Raw genomic sequence first — 19,327 nt, 5'->3', positions numbered from 1 at the left:
CCTGCCTCCCTGGCCGCCGCTTTGGCGTTCTTTGTCGGAGGCTGCTCTCTGCTTTTGCCCTCTTCCGTCCTGCTGTCGCTGCCTTTACGCCCTCAGACTGCGAGAGGCCCGTTTTGAAGCCTGAGCAGTCCTCCGCGTTGAGCCTCGTCAAGGCCCCGGTTTGTCCTGTCAGCTCGGAAGACGTGGCGATTGCTGCGGGTGTTACAGTGACTCCTGAAATAAATTTACAGGTTTTCTCGCCCGTTGTCAGTGGGGTTTCTGTGTTGTTAAAAATTCTCTGACCCGAGTTTTCTGTAGTAACGAAATTAAGAATGGTTTGGGAAAGTGCACCTCGGTGGCTTTTGTTTTCTAACTGAAGGCTGTCCTGTGAAGGTTGTCTCTCGAGGTTTTCCAGACAGGTCAACACTCCTTCCATTCTAGTGCCCCTGATGCCCACCCGAGCTCCAGAAACATTAGATTGTACAAAAGACCTGTTAAAATGTTTAGTAACTATTACATACTTCCTAAAGCAATTTGTATCGATGCTGCGTTTGCTTTAATATATGACATTATTTAACGTGAAAGCAAAGAAGTTGTGTAACGTGTATTTGTAGTCAAAGCTTTAAAGGAGAGCGTGCTCCTGAAATGAGTCACGTCACTGGCAAAATAATTGATGTTATCTTATTCTGATGGGAAATTGGCTTCTGAAATGTGAAGGTTCTTTTCTAATCCTAAACAGAGACATTTATTATTAATATACTTATTATTTCAGGATGGTACAATAGTTATGATACTCAAAATCAATGAAAAATACTAGTGAGAGCCAATTTCTGCCTTTTTTCTTTTTTTTTTTCTGCCTCCTCCCCCTCCCTGTGGTATTATTCTCAAGCTGTTTTGAGCTTGCCGTGTAACCAGAACCTCTTCACAGAGGAGTTCTCTTGAAATGGACATTTTACTTGCTTTCATACGCTGTTAGTTTTTTTGGTTGGTTCCACTCCCTAAAAATAGAAAATTGACTTATACATGCAGATGTTCTAGAACATCTGCTGGGGCAAGGTGTGAGGAGTGTTGCTGGTGGAAGCAAAATGGCAATGCCAGTAAGACCATTTTTGCTCCCAAGGGAACACTTTTGAAGTGAGGAAGAGATGACAGTAAAGCAAAAAAGGTATGGATGGCAAGCAGCAAGATGCAAGAAAATGTTTTAGTTATTGTCATCATTAATTTAATAAATGAACAGTAATTAAATCATAACATTGGCAATATTTGGTATCCTCCTTAGATTTTCTATACTACATGGTGGTCTTATATTTTCTATTGTCAGTATCTGTCTGAAAGGATAAATAATAGATGATTTCAGTAGAATAGGGTCCCATTTTTGCTTGCCTGCTGTCATATATAGAAATTATTGGTGTCTTGTAGGAGGAAGAAAAAAAGCTTCACCTATGTTACACTTCTCTGTTCATGCTTTAACTGTTTTAGAAGGTACAGAGAAACAGAATAACGTGGCACCTAATATTTTCTACCAATTCCTAATCCATAATATTTTCTGTCTGTCACATCAGTGACATTGCTTTCCTTTGGCTGTAGGTTGGACACTTCAGGGGAGGAAACAGGTTTTGTTTCTGCCTTACTTGTGTATATTATATGATGTGTGAAAGTGAAGAGAAATCTGATTTGCTGAAGGACAAACTTAGTTTTTCTTATATATTTTTTGTTTAGCCCAGCATAATTCTTCTGACTCTTGGTCTGTTACTGTCCAGTCCAGTTTACTGGCGTCATCTTACTCTTCTCTGAACACAGAGATGCTTGCTGATTGTTGGTGTTTTAGATGTGAGTTTTGCCCAAGGTCTTTCACCCAGGCTGAGAAGCACTGGGTGCTTTTGGGTGCTTTCTGAGAAAACTGTCTTATTTCTCTCACTTCTTAATTTCCTCTCTTGTTCCCTTCCCCCTCCAGCATACAGATGGAAGGAAAGGGAATGAGAAATCCCTGTACAGGGAAGTGGGAATGTGAAAACAAAAACCAAATACTGTTTAAGTGCTGGAATCATTGGTAAAATTGTTTTGGCTGCTCATTAAAACCAGAACTGGTGTTATACATAGAAGCCATATAACTGAGTTTTCTATTTTACGGTATTGCTTGTAAATCAGAATTGCAGGTTTTTATCTACATTTCCACCTTTAGTATGTGATTTTCTTGTAACATCAATGCAAACATGAAGTTTAAATCCTACTTATATGGCTTCTTTAAAAGTTTGGTCTGTTCCATCACTCCCTGCTTGAGCTTTTTCAAGGCTTAGCTGCTGTACTTACTTTCCTTGTGTTTTCCATGATACGAAATTTACTGAAATTGCTTTGAAAGGGCAGGTTTTGGAGAGCTGTAGCCATGTGTGTTTCAGCTGATTCCTTATGTTTGGGGTTTTTTCCTGACTTGGAGGTAGCAATAGGAAAACAGTAGAGTTGTCAGAAATGTATATAAAAGTAAATTTTGCCAGGTCTGATACCTTGAAATACACATATTATGAGTGTCTAGAATTCACTAGTAGTTGAAGACCATTCCTCAAAACAAGGTGGTGTTTTGAACTTATGAGCAGACCGTTAGGCATTACTGTAAACCAGTCACAAGAGACAGTTATTCTTACTAATAATTTAAGCATTTAAAAATCTTCCTTTTTGAACTAATTCAATATTAAAATATAACATTGTATTAATTTTCAGATAAGCGTATATGGATCACAGTTGTCATCAGAAGCCTGCAGAGAGCTGGGCTTCTCCAGTAACTTGCTATGCAGTTCCTGCAACCTTCTTGGACAATTCAATCTGAATCAGTTGGATCCGTTCTGCAGGCAGTGCTGCCAAGAAGAAGCTCAGCTGGAAACCAGAAAGGTGGGTTTTGCACCAAATCCTGTAGGGAATAATTTAACAGAGTATGTTACGTTTATGAAACTTTTCATTTAAAAAATATATGAGAATCTGGATTACAGTCTCAAGGGAAATGCGATGTTTCTTGATAGTCCAATATACGCAGGGTCTAAATTTGCAGACTTGCCATACTGCTCTAAAATAATGTCCCTGTATGGGCAGAGGAACCTTTGGTTCTGTGGCAGCACTCCTCTAGTATGAAATGACTAATGGGAGCTATCATGTGGGTAACAATGCTTCTTGTGTAACAATAATCAAATGCCATTTGGTGGTCAGGGCTTCACACTGTAAGTATTTTTAGTCTCAGAACTTCTAGGCATGCTGAGTGTAGTAGAACAAAAAGCATAGACAGAGTCTCAAGGTTATTTGACAGATTCCTTCACAGTGAACCAGAATTTTTTGTGTGTTCATAGGAACCAAGAGAACGTAAGTTGTTTTTTTTCTCTAATCTGTTTGTGTTGGTCTACCCCGTTTCATTTTCTGCTCGTGCTTGGCAGGAAATGTGATCAATTCGCAGCTATAGCACAATTCGATGTCATCTTGGTTACTGTTTTATCTTTTCTTACTTCTGTGATGTCTTTGAAGATGTTTAATACAAATGATACTTGAAAGTAGCATGTTAAGAATTGACTTGAATTATACTATTTCATATCCAGGTTTGAATGCAAACTTTCATACTGTGTATGTGAATAGAAATGTTGCATTGTTCTATCGTTGTGGTTATATGGTTGAGTGCTAAAATATAGCAGCATTTCTATCTTTTTGAATGCTGTTTCACAGGTATACATTTTTTTTTTTATCCTTACCACTGCTTGGAAATGTGTATTTCAGATTTGCTGATTGGTTGATTGATTTTAACTTCTACCGAGTAAATTCCCGGGAAGAGTAGTCAGTGGCAAATTACAAATATTATTTTAACAGGTTGTATTCAGAAACATCACAATTTGAATTGACTTGTGTTTTTTAACATAGTGCTAGTTGTAACAGGTGTCTGTAATTGAACTCGAAGATTTTTACTCTTACATAAAAATTAACAATCTAATTTATAGTAGCTTCTTGCTGAAGCAGTGTTTTCGTTGTATGTATGCAGAATAGGAAAACTGAATGTCACCTCTTGCTATATTTTTTCCTTTGCCCTTTTTTTCATGTTACCATAGAAATCTTCTTTCTAATAAAATTTTGATAGTCAAGAGTGCATGGATGTTAAAAAATCTTAGAAATTGTTTTCCCACCCTCTTACTTGAAGAATTTTCTTTATCTTACTCTAAAAACCTGCATCTAATTGTAAGATGTCTGACTTGTTCATTAAGCAGCCTTGTATGTAGCTGAGTTCTAGAGCAGTGCTGCTCTGGGTTTTGCTAACGCTGTAACTACATGCTTGAACATCCTCAAAGTACATGAATTCTTGTTTTTTCTGAACCATGATTCCAGTACATGACCTCGCTTGCTCATTATGTGAGCAGGTGCTTGTTCCCATCATGTGACACAGTGTGTTGGTTGTCTGTCCTACAAGCAGATTTACAAACTATTAGAATTCTCAGACAGACTTCAGGATTTTAGGTTAGTTCTTCACAGAAGTATGTGGCAAGTGTTAGAAATAGAGAAAGCAAGAGTTAGATTATTGCAGGACTTTTGTCTGAGTTTTAAATGAGAATTTAAAATTAAGGGGATATTGTGTATACCTGAAAATTTTTATGTATCACTGCTACTTTTCACAAATGATCTGTGAAATACACTCAGTCCTAAAAGTACTTTGTGCTGAATAACATCAGTGCAACCTCAAATGAGATGTTTACAGATACCAAGTGTTTCATATCTTTGAAAGATGTTTATTAATCCTGGTCTTGTTATTGGTCCGGAACTCTGGGAATTGACATTGCGGAAAATAGCTGTGAGGTGCTCTTGTTACCTAGCATTTGTCTTGCTCTTAACTTCTGCTGACACCTGTCCGGTGAAATATTTTAATTACTTTGTAATCGTACTGTGGGTGAAATTTAAAAAATATGTATTCACTTTCAGACTAATTCAGAAGCTATTTTAAATGGTATTGCTTTAGACAGCTGCAAGTTTTAAGCCTCAGTCTGTCAAATGCAGAGTACTGCTGGTGTGTAAAACGTAGAAGGATGAAATGGAGGTGAAGCTAACTGTGCGTGAAATTGTAGTAGCAGGAGAGATTGTCCATATTTTGCAGTAGCTGAAAATAGCCACACTCCATCTGCAGCTTCACTTATGGTGTGTGATCATTTCAGACATAGCTATAAGCATATTCCATTAATTGTATGTTATAATCTTAGATTTATCTCGGCAGTACGTGCATGTAAAAAGCCAAATTTATTTTAAGAATCAACTCTGTGATGAAATTTGCAATACATTAAATTTCACAGTTGCACTGTGCAGAATTGCTACAACCTTTAAAAGACATCAATTTTTCTACACAGAGTTTTGAAATACAGTTTGATCACTAAAATGTGTTGAACTTCAGCATTTTAAATTTCTGTTGCGAAGTATTTGTCATGTTGCAGTGTTGTGGAGTTTGGTGCATTAGGTAATGTGACATCAGGCATAAGCAAAAGTTGGCCTGGAAACTTGGGACATGAAAATGGATGGTTTAGATGGCAAGCTGTCATAGATAACATCACATGTGTCTATCATACACTATTTCTAAATAATTTATCATTCTACTCTAAAACAAGGCAAACATAATGATACAGAAGTCTATATGCATGTTTTTAAAATTATAGAGATGGATAATAACCGCACCACTATACAAATTCAAGAAAAAATATCTAGAATCCTAAGGTTTGTTAGCAGCTTTCCTGAGCAGATATTCAGGCTTGTCAAAATATGATAAGCTGTCAAAGTGTGGTTTAATAATTCGTTGGACTATTTGGCTTCTGCATTGCTAAGATAATGAGAAATTTAGGATTGTTTTTCACCAGACTTGTACTAGATGTAATAATATAAATAACTAAAATATTTCAGAAACTTGAAATGGTTTCTTGTGCTGTAAGAGGGGAGGTTTTCAACTTGACGTGCTTCCTGCATCAATAAATATAAAAGTTTCCTTTCATTTTGACATGAAAGTATTGCAAAATATTAACCTGGAATAAATGTGTGCAGCTTAAACTTTGGCTATTACTTTTTCAAAAAAAATCGTAAAGCCTGTCTTAAAGTTGATTTACATTCAGATCCCCATTCTACATCCTGCCAGAACCTAAAATGATTTTCAGTATTTATGATTGCTGTTTGAAAGTTAATGCAAGGCTGTGGACATAACCCCGTTAGCTGTAGACAAACGGCATGGATGAGATTTAGAAAACAGTGGTATTTAGTGACCTTTAGTAAGTATTGTGTTTTCTCAACATTTTGAAAAATGTTGAAAACAGAGAACCAACTGGGGACAGAATCCTAAGAACGCATACTAAAACAGTCTGAGAAATGGGGAGAAAAGTCAAAGCATAGCAGAGGAACCTTTCCTAGAGTTTTGTTGTGGATTTCCTCGGGTAAGCATATCTTCATTGCAGTTAGAGTGATCACAGCGTGGTAGCTAGGCGTGCTGCAGACCTGTTCCCTAGTTGTGTTGTAACTGGTGCTATGCTTTACCAGGGACTTTGACATTTCTGCAGGAAGATCGTATCATGTTTTCACTGCATCAAGCTGACATTCTTTTCCTTGCAAGTCCTTGATACCTAAAATTGTCGGAAGTCATTTTAAGACGTGAATGATTCAGCCTGTTCCAACACTGCAGAACCATAGAACTTCTAGTCTGTTGAAAGTGAAGCCTGAGCTCTGAACCCTTTTACATCAGCCACCTGTTTCTGTTTAGTGTCACAGAGTTCATGAGAGGTTTTTGTGGGTGAAAAATAGAGAAGTGAGGGACAGTGTACAAAAGAAAATTATACCTATTTAGCCCATCTAATAAGTAGCTGCTTATGTTCATCTTGGTCTGTTCCAAAGAAAAGCTGGCTGTTAATTTCACTGAAAGGTAAAAAATATGTCTATACAAATTCAGTTTTCAGTAGTCTACCTTACCTGTCACTCAAAACAAAATTGTCACTCAGGTCTTTAAACTTTATAGGGTAGGAGACCAGCATGTATGAAGAAACTGTTCCTCGAAACAGGCTATTTTAATCATAATGTATAATACTTCTATTCTTCTTCCAGTGTAGTTTGACCATAACTTAAAACCAGTTCTTTGGGTGGAGTTCATGTTAGACCCCTTCTGGAAATGAAATAAATATTTAGTGTAATATTAGTAATAGACATGTCCACTGTAATTACAACTATGTGCTGATTTTAATAAAAATTCCAATTGAAAGCTCTCTTAACTACTCCATCTTTTTACATGTACAGACCTTTTAAATGTGCTGTTCTTAATTGCAAGGAGGAACAAGGTGGCATTCTTGTTCAGACTTTTTAAAATTCAAAATTGTTTCCAAAACTCACAATAATTACTAGAACTAGAATAACGTGAAATGCTTTTAATTTTTTTAGGCTACTCTTATGTGACCCAATTTAGTTTAATTTTTCAGTCTTTTTTTTATTTTCCTTTCACTAATTGAAGTGCTACACTCAAAAATTACTGTTGGCTGCCTCCTCATTCTGCCAGAGGCTTTTAATATGAATGGTTCCAATGAAGCACTCTCATCTCCTGGTCTTTAACTTGATGTGGAAAAATATAGAACTACTTAGAATTCATTGACATCTCAGCTGTGTAAGTGTAGGTCCTATCAGTACTTTCATAAATGAACTAGTATTTAGTTGCAACTGTTTCACAAAACCTCCAGCTTTTTCTGTCTTTTTAGGTGTTCTAGAGAATCTTCTGTCTGCTTTGTAAAAATCAAATTTTGCTTTTACATAGCTGTACTCATTATTTTTAAAATACTACGTAAAAATGGTTCATGTTGGTTGTTTTTACCAAGTGTGACTTTTAAAAATAGCATAATTCAATGACAGTATCTTTTATTTAACAATCAAGTAAGTAATCAGAACTCTGTAATTCAGACTAATATTAAATTATCTCCCTTCAAAGTTTGCTTGTAACTAAAAAGTGTCCCGTATAGTTTACAGAGGAATATTTTTACGGGGAATATTGATCGGAAAGTTGGGGAATCGAGATGATCGTGTTCTCTCTAGTTGAGAAAGCCTCTTATCAGAGTACCGTCACTTCAAAATATTATGCACAGCCATTCCTTGTACTGGAAAAGCTGAAGTGGATGTTCTTCTCAAGAACTTTACCATGTACACTTTTCCCCTTCCTTCCTTACATGTTACCAGCAATGACAATTAGTGTTGACAAGCAGTAGTCCTAGATAAGGAAGGTGTAGCTAGCTAGTCAATGCCCAAGACAGAAACTTACCATCTTTCGATGGATCAGATTCATCAAAAGTTCATCTCTGTCAGATAAGCAAAGATAAAATACGGTATCTGCCTGTAGTAGGGCAAGCCTTACCTATGGAAGACCTCTTTCTGGTCTTACTGGTGAAAAAGAAAAGGTTGGAAAAATTATAAATGTGAATTTGCTAATGAGAGTTAAAGTTCTTGAAGTGCGTGGTGCTGGAAAATGGACTAGTTTTAGCTAATACAGTCTGAACTCCTTCATCGGCATAAGCATCTGGATAAAATACTGGCATTTGACTCTACACTTGTTGAAACTACTTCAAAAAATACAGCCTCCAAATTACTTAAATGTGTAAAGTCAAGCGTGTAGTTGATGAGTTCAGTTCTCAGTGTTTTCTTTGCAACTCTAAGATGCTTTCTCTTTTAATAAAAGCACAGGTTCTGGAGAATAAAAGAGATGTTCAGGAATTCTTATTCTAGAGGTAAATTGATGGTTAGACAGCAAAGTTAATTGGACAGTATAGTCCAAAATTGGAACTTAAACTGCTAACTTTCTGTCTCTACTTTTTAGCTTAATATAATTCTGCTCACTAGGTCCAAGTGAGAGCCTGTGCATACAGGAACTTTTATCTGCTGACCCCCCCCACCCCCAAATAAACTGGGCATTCACACCACCTAATCCATGCTGTAGCTTCAGACATCCAAAGCCGATGTTTTCTCAGCTTCTGCATTTTCTCTCACACCCTTGTGAGCACATCTCGTGCTCACATGACCTTATGCCTGTTTCAGATATCAAAGTTAACAAAAAATAGTCTACCAGGAGGGGAAGTTGCTTAAGAGCATTTTGATGGTTGTTAGATTTAAAGAGCAAAAATGTTTATGTATTACTGCAAGGAGAAGATTGCTTAACACCAAAAATAAAACACTTAGATGGATGACACATTTTCTCTGTGCTGAAGATTATAATAGTAATGCACAACTATGTTATCTACATACAGAATAAAAAAGCTGAATCTCTACTCAAAGCAGGACTCATAGTTGTGAAGATCTCCAAGGATACAGATTCTACAACCTTTCTTAGTTGGGTGCTATTTCAGTGCTTAAACGCCCTCATTGTGACTTTTTTTCACCATTATATTGTTGGAGTTTCCATTCCTGCAAATAAACGAGAGCTTACGTTCTGCTTCAGCTTTGTTCAGAGGAATTTGCCTGTAATACATAGCACTAATCACAGGAATAGCACTAATTCAGATAACTGGTTTTGACTGTTCACTCTTTGCTTCCACACTCTTAAGTAAGAGTCAGGCTCTTCATGGGATAATGAGTTGTGAATGGGAGCAGTTTCTTTGTTGCTAAATTTACCGATGACATCAGTTCTGAAAGATGTGCATGTGTAGCAATGACTTTATTGGCTTTCTGTATTACAGAACAGTAATTCATAATATTCCTGGCAATGAGGCTTTCTGGCTGCTCCCTGTTAACCCACAGATTCTTGCTCATCTTCTGTCTCCAGGGAAGTGGAAGACCAGAGTGATTTTGAAAAGTTCTGACCGTACAAATACCTCTATTCTCTCCCCTATAGAAGAGAAAAAAATTTATAGTTTATGTGTCAGTGTATATTTCTTTATTTTTAACTAATGTAGTTTTCTAGTAAAAGTAACAAATTAATTGGTAGTTACAAGAATTTAGGAAAGAGCAGAGAAATCTTGCACCAAAATCTCTTTTCTTTGGGATTTCATTACTCAGAAGAACAAAAGTCAGCTTGTTGGTTTACTTCCTGGGTGGGTTGGTGGGAGGTACATAGTAAAAATTAATTTGCATGCCTTTCAAAAAAGAGATCACTCACCCTATTTTAAAACAATACCAGTTTCCACATACCAAGCAACTTTGGCCAGTAAGAGTAATACTATCTGACTTTGAAGTAAAGCAGTAGATAGGAGATGGAGAGGTTTCTCTGCCGTATCTGCTTATATAGTTTTATGAAATAAAAATTACAGCAAAATTAATAAAAGCAAAAAATTGTTTGCACTGGAGAGAGATTAGTTGTTGGTAATTATTTACTGGAAGATTGTCTTGGACCTGAGGCAAGTGAGAATTCCAGAGTTTTAGCAGTAGTCTTAAGGTGTGTTTTACTGCTTGTTCTTAGAGCTTAACTTTATTTTTTTGAACTGATATTAAGAGAAGAAAACACACATGTCCTGGGTTCAGAGAGAATCCCAATACTGTGAGGTAGCTATTTACCATTGTGTGGCTTTATCTTAACAGCCTGTTTCTTGTTTTAAGACATACAAATCCTCTTTGAGTGACAGTTTGCAACCTGTGCAGGATCAGGCTTAGTCAGCAATTAAAGAAACCAGTGTGCAAAGTATGGTTCAATAGAAGTAAAATTAGGGGTAATTTATTGTATCTTACAAAACAATTTTTGTCACCTTTGATCCAGCACCATTTTAGTGTGATCAAGGAGCAATCTCTGTTAACTACTGTGGTTTTTTCAGTTTGGTTTGATCTGAATTCCTGTTTGGTTGTAAACATTAGCAGTTCTATAGCAGCTTCATGTCAGGAACGTAATTTTTCTTCTGGAGGTTTCACCATGAGTAATTGTGATAATTCATTTATAAATGAAGCACTGCTAGAATTCTGTCTTGCAGAAATTACCTCAATTCCCTTCCTAATAACAGGTGAAATGTTTTCTTTCATGTAAGCTAAGGTTCCCTGTTTTTAATTGCTGGAACAATTAATTTTACAGGACATATTTTTATCTAACACTATTCTTATGTAAACAATGGTTTATTCTTCTATAATTATCATTTTCCTTCATCATTAAAGCAGACATGACTGATAATATGGGTTTCTTCCTCTCAGTTGGGAAGAGCCATCTTCATTACATCAGCGTGAACTATCACAAGACATTCAGGTGCTTATAAAATATTTTGAATGAAATTTAACACAGGTTGATGCTTTGTAAAAGATGAGGGAGAAGTTTGGATATTGTCAGAATAGAAAACATCCTATCAGAATGTTGTTTAAAAAGCTAAGTCGTTTACAGATGCAGACATGAATCAACCTAGCAATCATGACGGCACTTGTCTTGAATGTTAGAATTGACAGTAGTAATAGTTTATTTCATTGCTTGTAGTACTAAACTCACTTTTAAGAGCGCTAAAACAAGTGAAGCATTATTTAAAATGAACACGCTTAGGAGTGAAGCACTGTGTAATGAAATGACTTGCCGTGTTTGCATGCCTTCACACCGAGTGTGATACATGCTGTTCTTTGTCACACGTGTCATACCTGCACACAGTAAATGCCTTCATAAGGAAGTTAGGAGGGCATCTGCTCTGGACATGATGAGATGGTAGCAGCAGTAGCTACTAACAAGTTTGCTTTTGTTGTGGTTTAAGTGATGCAAATAAACCTGTTTCTTGCAAAAGACATCTTTTTTTAGAGTTACTGAATGAAGCCAACTGATTTTTCTTTTCTTCTTGTCTAGTCATCTAGAACACAGCTGTTTGTCCCAGCATGGATCTGAACTTTTTTTGTATCAGCACAGTTGGGCTTCAATTACAGCAGAGTTAGAAATTCAAAATATAGACATCAGTGGTCTGAGCTTTTTCTTTGTTAAAGTTTACTTCTATCGGATATTAGCTGGGAGTTACAAACTGGGAGTAATGTGTAATTACAAGATGTCTTGCATGGTTTAGATTCCTACAGAGATCTTGTTCCATAGAAATCCTTGTTTGAAGAAAAGAAACAATCTTTAATAATTATTTCCAGTAATGACTATTGAAAAATGCTTTTTTTTACCATTTTCCTAAATTTGGGTGTACTTAGTTCTTTATACACATATATAAAATAATGAGTTAACTGGATAGAAAAAGACTATTTATTCCTTTGTCTATTTCTTTATACTACTTGATAGAAAAAAAGGCAGATAACTGTCAGTATCAGAGAACCAGTATAAATGTTCACGCAATTAGTGAGTGTGCAAACTAAATCCTAAATCTAGAATTGCTGATACAGTTGTTGTTGAATGTTTTTTAAAGACTAATAAATATAGAGTCACTGAAGTTTATAATCTCACTTTTCCATGTTTCCTTTATCTTTGTAATTATTTCATGTTTTAAGTCCGGTGGACCTTTAAGCAAGCTGGTATCTGAGCTGTTTATCAGTGCCTTTTTTAATTAAAATCTTTATATGGGTGGTGAAAAAAAGCTTTTAAAATATCTGTTATTTTTTGATCTCTCAAGTATTGTTTCATAGCAGTTCTGAGTTTTAACAGTCAAATCTTAGTTTTTATCTTAAATCTAATGTCTAGTTGAAAATGTAGAAGTACTTAAGCAAATTTCTGAGATGTTGTCCTGAACACGTAATGTAACATTTTTAGCTCTGCTTCCTGTGGAAGTAATGAGTACTGATTAGTTCACGTCAGGAAAGAAGTTGTAATTTCCCTGCAAATGATTAGAGTGTTTCCTATGATCTAATTCATAATATTTAGGCAAATATTGAGTTGGAACTGAATTCAGAAGATTCATATTCTGAAATGAAGATGTATTCCTGGCTGCCCATAATGCCCACATAGATAAGTGACAAAGTGTTAATAAAATTGTCTCCAAGATGTCTGTCATATCGTGTGTGGCTTGCGTTTATGACTTGTCACTCCTTTTTTTTCAGAGGCGTTAGTACTCATTAAATTTCATAGTAAAATCTTGGTTTTAATTACAGGTATTCAGTTTGTATTTTAAGTGAAAAGTTAATTTATTTCATTTCAATAAGGTTATATTTTTCCATGTCCTGACTTACACACTCGTTATAAAAACACTGTCTACAATGAAAGCAGAAGTCTTAATTCTTTGCAGAAGGTAATGAATTGAATTAAATTTTTAACTGAAGGTTATTCTGTCAGCTTCTCTATAAACAGTGGGGATTCAGGGCCAGAAGGACACGATTTGGTATACAGTAATGACAACTATTTCAGATTAAAATGCCTAATTTGACAGTGTGAAGTTCTGTTTTTAATAGCCGGAAAAGTCTGATGCTAATTTATATTTTAAGTTTCAATAAACTATAGAATCAATTGCATGTTGCCAAAAAAAAAAACCCCAAAACAAAACCAAACCCTGAGTTTGAAAACATGTGGCAGTATACAAGATTAATAGGGGTTTTTATTCAGATACTACATAAAATTGAAATTAACTTGCTCAGATTCTGTGTTCTTGAAGTGTGTCTTGGATGGCTGACAGTAGTGATTGACACCTAGGCATAAACATCAAAGTTAGTCTAGCCTGCATATATTACTTCAGCTAAGGCCTATTAATGTGATCTGTCCTCTTTCTGCCATCACAGTTAACTACAATGAACTACTAATAGTTAACCCAAATGAGAAGTCTGAAGTCACTGCCTTATCTTTATTATATACAGTATTTCACTGTCCAAGTTAGGTTTAAAATTGAAATTAAAACTTCACTTAAGACCTTCTTAACATCTTTGGGGAGGAAGAAATAAAGCTTTCCTAATACTAGTCTATAATTCCCACTGTAGTATGTCCAAATGCATTTTTTTAAAAAAATTAAGCTTTGCTTCCAGCAACAGTATCTGAAATTATCTTTTCCCAGTTTTTACATGTGTAATATAATGAATTAAAATTACCATGTATCTCGAGTGAACAGTCAGTTGTTGCATAAATCAGAGACAGATCTGGAATTGTGAATCTGTTTGGGATCTTATTTGTCTGTAGTTACAATCAACACATATTGTGTCCTCAAAGGAAAAATAGTTCAACAGATAATACACCATAAGTAAACCAGTAATGCAGATTTTTTTTTTTATGTTATTAATTGTTTCTGTTTGTTATTACAGCTTTATGCAGGAGCTGTCCTGGAGGTATGTGGATGAAAATTGGGAAGGTTCCCTCAAGTCCAGGGTAAGTAAAGCTGCTACAATTCTTTCAAATGTGAAATACTGTCACAGCTGAATGACAAAATGTGCATTAAGTAGTGCTACAAGTAGTCGTAAGTTTGGTGTGTTGTTTTACTAGGAAAGCTGCACTGACCTGCGACTCATGGAGTTGGTGTCCTATAATCGATTGATGAAATTATATTGTGCACTTATGGAACTACTTTGTTTTCACAGATTCTGTGGTGTAATTGTTTGTCAGTGGATAATGACAGTCACTCAACTGAATGGAATACAGTAGTGTAAAAAGGCAAATCAGTGTGTGGTGGGAGGAAGCTGCAGGAATAACATCTGTGAGAAATTTCAAACTGTAATTTTCTTATAATTGGGGAAGGAGCTTAGGTGATAGCAGTACTCTGATTTTTGTTTTTTCCTGTAATGAAGATTCTAATACTGTGCTTTGGACACGGCTGGACATAAAGAAGAAAGACTCACCTAGCTTTAGATGTAAAACTGCGCAAACACCGTGTCGCTATCTACCAAGGCCAGTTTGAAGACTGACACAAACAAGTAAAAAGATAATAAAAATGTAAACCAGGTTACGCTTAACATGAGTTAGGCTGCTTTAGACCTTCTCCTCTACCTCTACCCACACACAGTTTAGTTAATTGACTGCAAGACCAGAGGAAAGCTATTTTCTCTTTTCCACTGTTTAAAATGCCAAACCAAGGAAGGATAGTCACCTTCATCAACAGAGTATGCTGCCAGCTTTCAGCAAAATCAGCATTTTTTATGTAAAATGAAACTGTGTATCTACACAGCACCAAGAGTTTGGAAGAAGCTAAAGGGTTCTGCTTACTAGAAAACTAGCATAATCTGAGATGGGTATGTCCCGTTTTAAAAGTTGGACGAATCCTCATGGGCATACATAATCCTCATAAGTGTTATGACTGTAAGCAATGGAATAAATCTAAACTAAAAGCACAGCTTTCTAAATAACAAAAGGATTAAAAATTTGAACAAGTGGCCATTTCCATTACTGACAGATACTTAATCACATTAGGTACTTGCTGGAAGACAGGCTGTAGCTTACCAGGAGGAAAAATAGTGCAGTAAAAATTTACTGCTGACCTTGTGCTGAAGATTTGACTAGTTCTGATTTGTGCTTTTGTGCCATTACAGTCTGTAACTGATCTCACACAGACAGTAAGGTTTTTTTACTCTCTGCCTTTGTGATCTGAGGCCATTATAATCCTTTTGATGCATGTAGAGACGAACAAGGTTAAAAATGCTTGTCTGTGTGCATAGTTGTTTGAAAACTAGTGTGAGATTTTACTGCCATTGTATATTGGCTCTTATTCAAGCATTAAGAGATTAGTGTAACTTTTTTTATCAACATAATTTTGTATTTTTTTCAGTTACAGATCAAGCAGAAGATACTTGCTACCAAAGCAGGAATCTAAATAATGTGAATATTCCTGAATGTAGATGCCCTTGGTAGTCTGGACTATGCCCTTAATATAGTAATAGAAGATACTCAACTTAATAGTAGGTAGTCAACTCTGTTAACAAAGAAGTTATGCCTAGCATATAGATGTGCCACTCTGCATGGAGAAATGTGGTGTCCTGTCTACTATGGGTCAACAGGTTTTCTTATGGTATATCCTACAGTACCTCAGGGAACAGCACAAGTGTGTGCATGCACAGACGCAGACCTACCCTTTGGGCCCAAGTGATTCTTAGATTTCTCAGTAATCTCCATTTAGGACTCTAGGCTTTAATTCCAACAGACTGGTTTTCTCAGACTTTCTCAAAACAAAGGGGTGTTACATACAGAAACGAAGTGACATTATAATGATAGCAGTGAGTTTCTCTGTTCTGCTGTGCTCAAAGGCAGAGGATGCTCTTAGGTCTTTAAAAGCACTGTTCAGTATTGCCTCTCCTTGCAGAACAGTTTGGTGCTGGGCAGACTTTAAAAAGCCTGTACAGTCCTGATCCTCCTCCTCTGACCTTTCAGTTGCAGTTGATCGCGTGGCAGTCACGTCTGCTCTGGAGGCTTACTTTAGGATTGCCTTCAAACAAAAGGCATATGCTCGGGTATTGCACATGTTTTATAAGACCATAAGGTGAAGTGATTTTTTTAATGTTTTGTGAAAGAACAGTTGCAAAGCTGGCAATAGAACAGCTCTAACTTCTTCTCCGGTGTTTAATTCACCGCAACGTAGTGTCATGGCACCAAGCTTGGAGTTCATCTTACGGAAGTCAAAGTGGAAAATGCCTTTCCTGCTCACCCATGGATGGATTATATAAATGCCTGTTTCTCTGCAGTGTGTAATTTCTGAAGCTGCTGCAGGGAGAGGAAAATGGGGATTTCAGTATAAACATCAAACTGTTAAATAATGGTGTAAAGATGTGCAAGTAGCCTTCAGACACAGGATCATAGGAAGCATCAATGTTGATGTCGGGGTACAGAGGGGCAGCTCTTGGGGTAGTGCTGAGGGTGGAGCATGTGTACCACATCACATGATAAGCAAGCAGCCACGTGTCCCAAAGTGTGCACTGTAGCTACGTCTGACTTCCCAACCCCATCGGTTCATTCAAAGGCTGTTTATGCAACTTAGGGCATGATTTTGTGGAAAGAAAAAAAGTGTTTGATGGCATAATCTGTATTTTTAATGCATGTCATTATATTAGTTTCTCGCTTCAGCTTCCAAAATTGAGAATATACAAATTAAGTTGTGTGTACAGTGAGTGTTTTTCTTTGTTGCATTGCAAATTCTAGTGACCAATGCAGAAAGTCACTATGATCAGCACTAGAAATAAATATGCCATTAACACAAACCGATTTTGTTCCAGCTGTCTAAAATTCCAGGAAAAATGTTCCGTAGTGCTTCAGCTTTCAGAAGATTTAGACATTTGACATTGATACGAGTGTGTAATAGCTACTTTTAAAGTGACAAAATGTAATACTGCCTTCTTCCACCTAATTCTTCCTATTTTATGCGAGTTTGTTCAGTCCAGCACTGCAGCCAGAGGACTCGCGTCCAAGTGAGCTTTCACCTGTCACTCAAGTAACAAATCCTCACACCTGTTACAAGCCAAAAGTGCTATAACCCGAGTTAACCCCCAAAGGCTGTTCTTTCATATAATCGAGTCCCACAGTTCAGATTTGCCTCTGAAATTGTATCCATTTTACTATGCTCTCTTACCAGTTTTCTTAAAGTTTTGCAATTAAAGTTACCCATGGTACAGGCTGTTTCTTAAAACCTCCTTTTCATATAAAGCCCCGGAGACTGATTTCAGCTTTAGATTTAAAATGAAAAAAATGTGGAAATATTCCCTGTGAGATAGTTCAACGTGTTGTGGACTTAGAATAAGAAATATCTTTGCCACTTTTTTGCATGTTACTGTTGATGACAGCCAAGGCAACTAACAGGTCACAAGCCTGTTTCATGGGAAACACTGAAGTTGAAAATTACATCTTTGTGGTGTAATTTTCTGAAGAATTGTACTGCAGAATTGAACTGCAGTATGTGAGCAAATACTGGCTATTCAGTGCTATTTGCAATTGTTACACAAGTACAGATTACAATATAAGTAAGTTCTATAGTAGTGTATAGTTCTATAGAAAGAACAAAAATAAGTCATCTTTTGTTTTCCAGGGGTCTAGTGTATCTGGCAGCTCCTCGGGCCATTGGTATTTTTTAACTTGCTCGTACTGTGTAGTGGTTGGTGCAGGAGGCAGAGTATGATTTTAATCTGTACTGGGAGTACAGTTGAAGAGGGAAGAAAATAGATGCCACTCTGTATATACCTGCTCAGAAAGTGCAAAAGTAACTGTCTGCTGGGATAGAAGGATAGGTATAAAGATGTCCCCTGGCATCTCTGCAGTTACTGAGGAAAGCACTACACTTTGTGAGGCAGTATGAAACGTTAGTCGTGAGGTTGCACTCATCTCCATGCACCAGCTGGATACACTGCAATGTGCGAGAGATTCATTGTTGTCTAACCTTGAAAAAGCAGCTTTAACATGCAGCTAGCACCTTCGTAAGAGCCAATCCACACTGACAGGATTCATCCTTGGGGAGAGGCTGCTGACATAGTACAGGAGTGTCCTGAATCCACTTAATGTCAGAACAGATACTAAATTCAACCTTTAGTATAACCCAAATGTAAACAGGAAGAATTAAGACTATCCTATTTTCTAAATACATTTTAAATACTTCTAGAACTCAGACACTCATAGGCTAAAGTGCTTGGAAGTAGGAGATTAAGCTCACACTTTGTCCTGAAATAATTCATATTGTGTTTCCTTGTTAAAGTTAGGCCTGGGTTGTGCTGTGGGGATACAGGGACGATGCTGCTGTTAATGCTTGCTGTTTGCTGACCAGCACGTCAAGCAAGCAGTTGTTCACGAGCAGCCCACCTCGGGCCTGAACTCTGTGTAGCTACAGGGCAGGCCACAGAGTCCATCTTAAAGCTGAATGCCTTTAGGAGTGTCAAGAGAAGAGGAGATACTAGCTTCCCTTGTTTTCTTGTTGGTTTTGGACATGTAATCTCAGATCTCTGCAAGGCAAGATCATCTGTCTTGTTTGCAAGAATAACACCTCTACCCACAGTTTCCTGTGTGCCCTTTCCACTGCAGTGGTGCAGCTTGTGTGGAGCTTGCTGCTGGGACGCATGTCGTATTTAGCCTCCCTCACAAAGCTTATCTGCAGCCAGATTTTGATCTCGCTAATGCTTTTCCTCACATTTCAGCGTCGCAGCAGCATATGGGCTGGTCTGCTGAAGACTGTCAGTTGAACACGCAGATAAACTGATTTAGACAGTTGCACTAGTGTTTGAGGAAAATCCAAGCAGATATGAAGCTTGCTTGGAATAGTAGCAAAAATAAGGTGCGCTTTAGAAATAATAGGTTTATTATTATTATGTTTGTAAGGATATTAAGAGTGCTAACATTAAAATACCTTCTAAAGGGTCATTCCAGAAAAAATAATTCACGGAATACTAACTTGAATGTAAATCTACTTTATGCAAGAGGAGATGATTTTTATTATCTTTCTTTCTTTTCTCTAAACCATAGCTTTTGTCAGGAGTGATAAGCCAAAACTCTTCAGGGGACTGCAAATCAAGGTGAGTAGTAACCTTCAACGGAGGATGTACATTTGCATTGCCAATATAAATCTTTATGAATTCC

At 36.8% G+C, this 19,327-nt stretch overlaps 1 protein-coding gene across 1 annotated transcript in view; it reads left to right on the top strand.

The window, feature by feature from the left end:
* The window catches only part of LOC104493778 (15 kDa selenoprotein), a 22,269-nt gene that overhangs the window by 383 nt on the left and 2,559 nt on the right, over positions 1-19,327 (top strand). The window contains 3 exon segments of the mRNA XM_010136515.1: positions 2,696-2,862; positions 14,095-14,158; positions 19,214-19,263. Coding sequence (XP_010134817.1) covers positions 2,696-2,862; positions 14,095-14,158; positions 19,214-19,263 — 281 coding nt within the window.

The sequence above is a fragment of the Buceros rhinoceros genome, unplaced genomic scaffold (assembly GCF_000710305.1).
Source record: "Buceros rhinoceros silvestris isolate BGI_N320 unplaced genomic scaffold, ASM71030v1 scaffold28815, whole genome shotgun sequence".
NCBI classification, from domain to species: Eukaryota; Metazoa; Chordata; class Aves; order Bucerotiformes; family Bucerotidae; genus Buceros; species Buceros rhinoceros.
The sequence above is the reverse complement of the archived record's forward strand: the minus strand, read 5'-3'. Positions and strand labels throughout refer to the sequence as shown.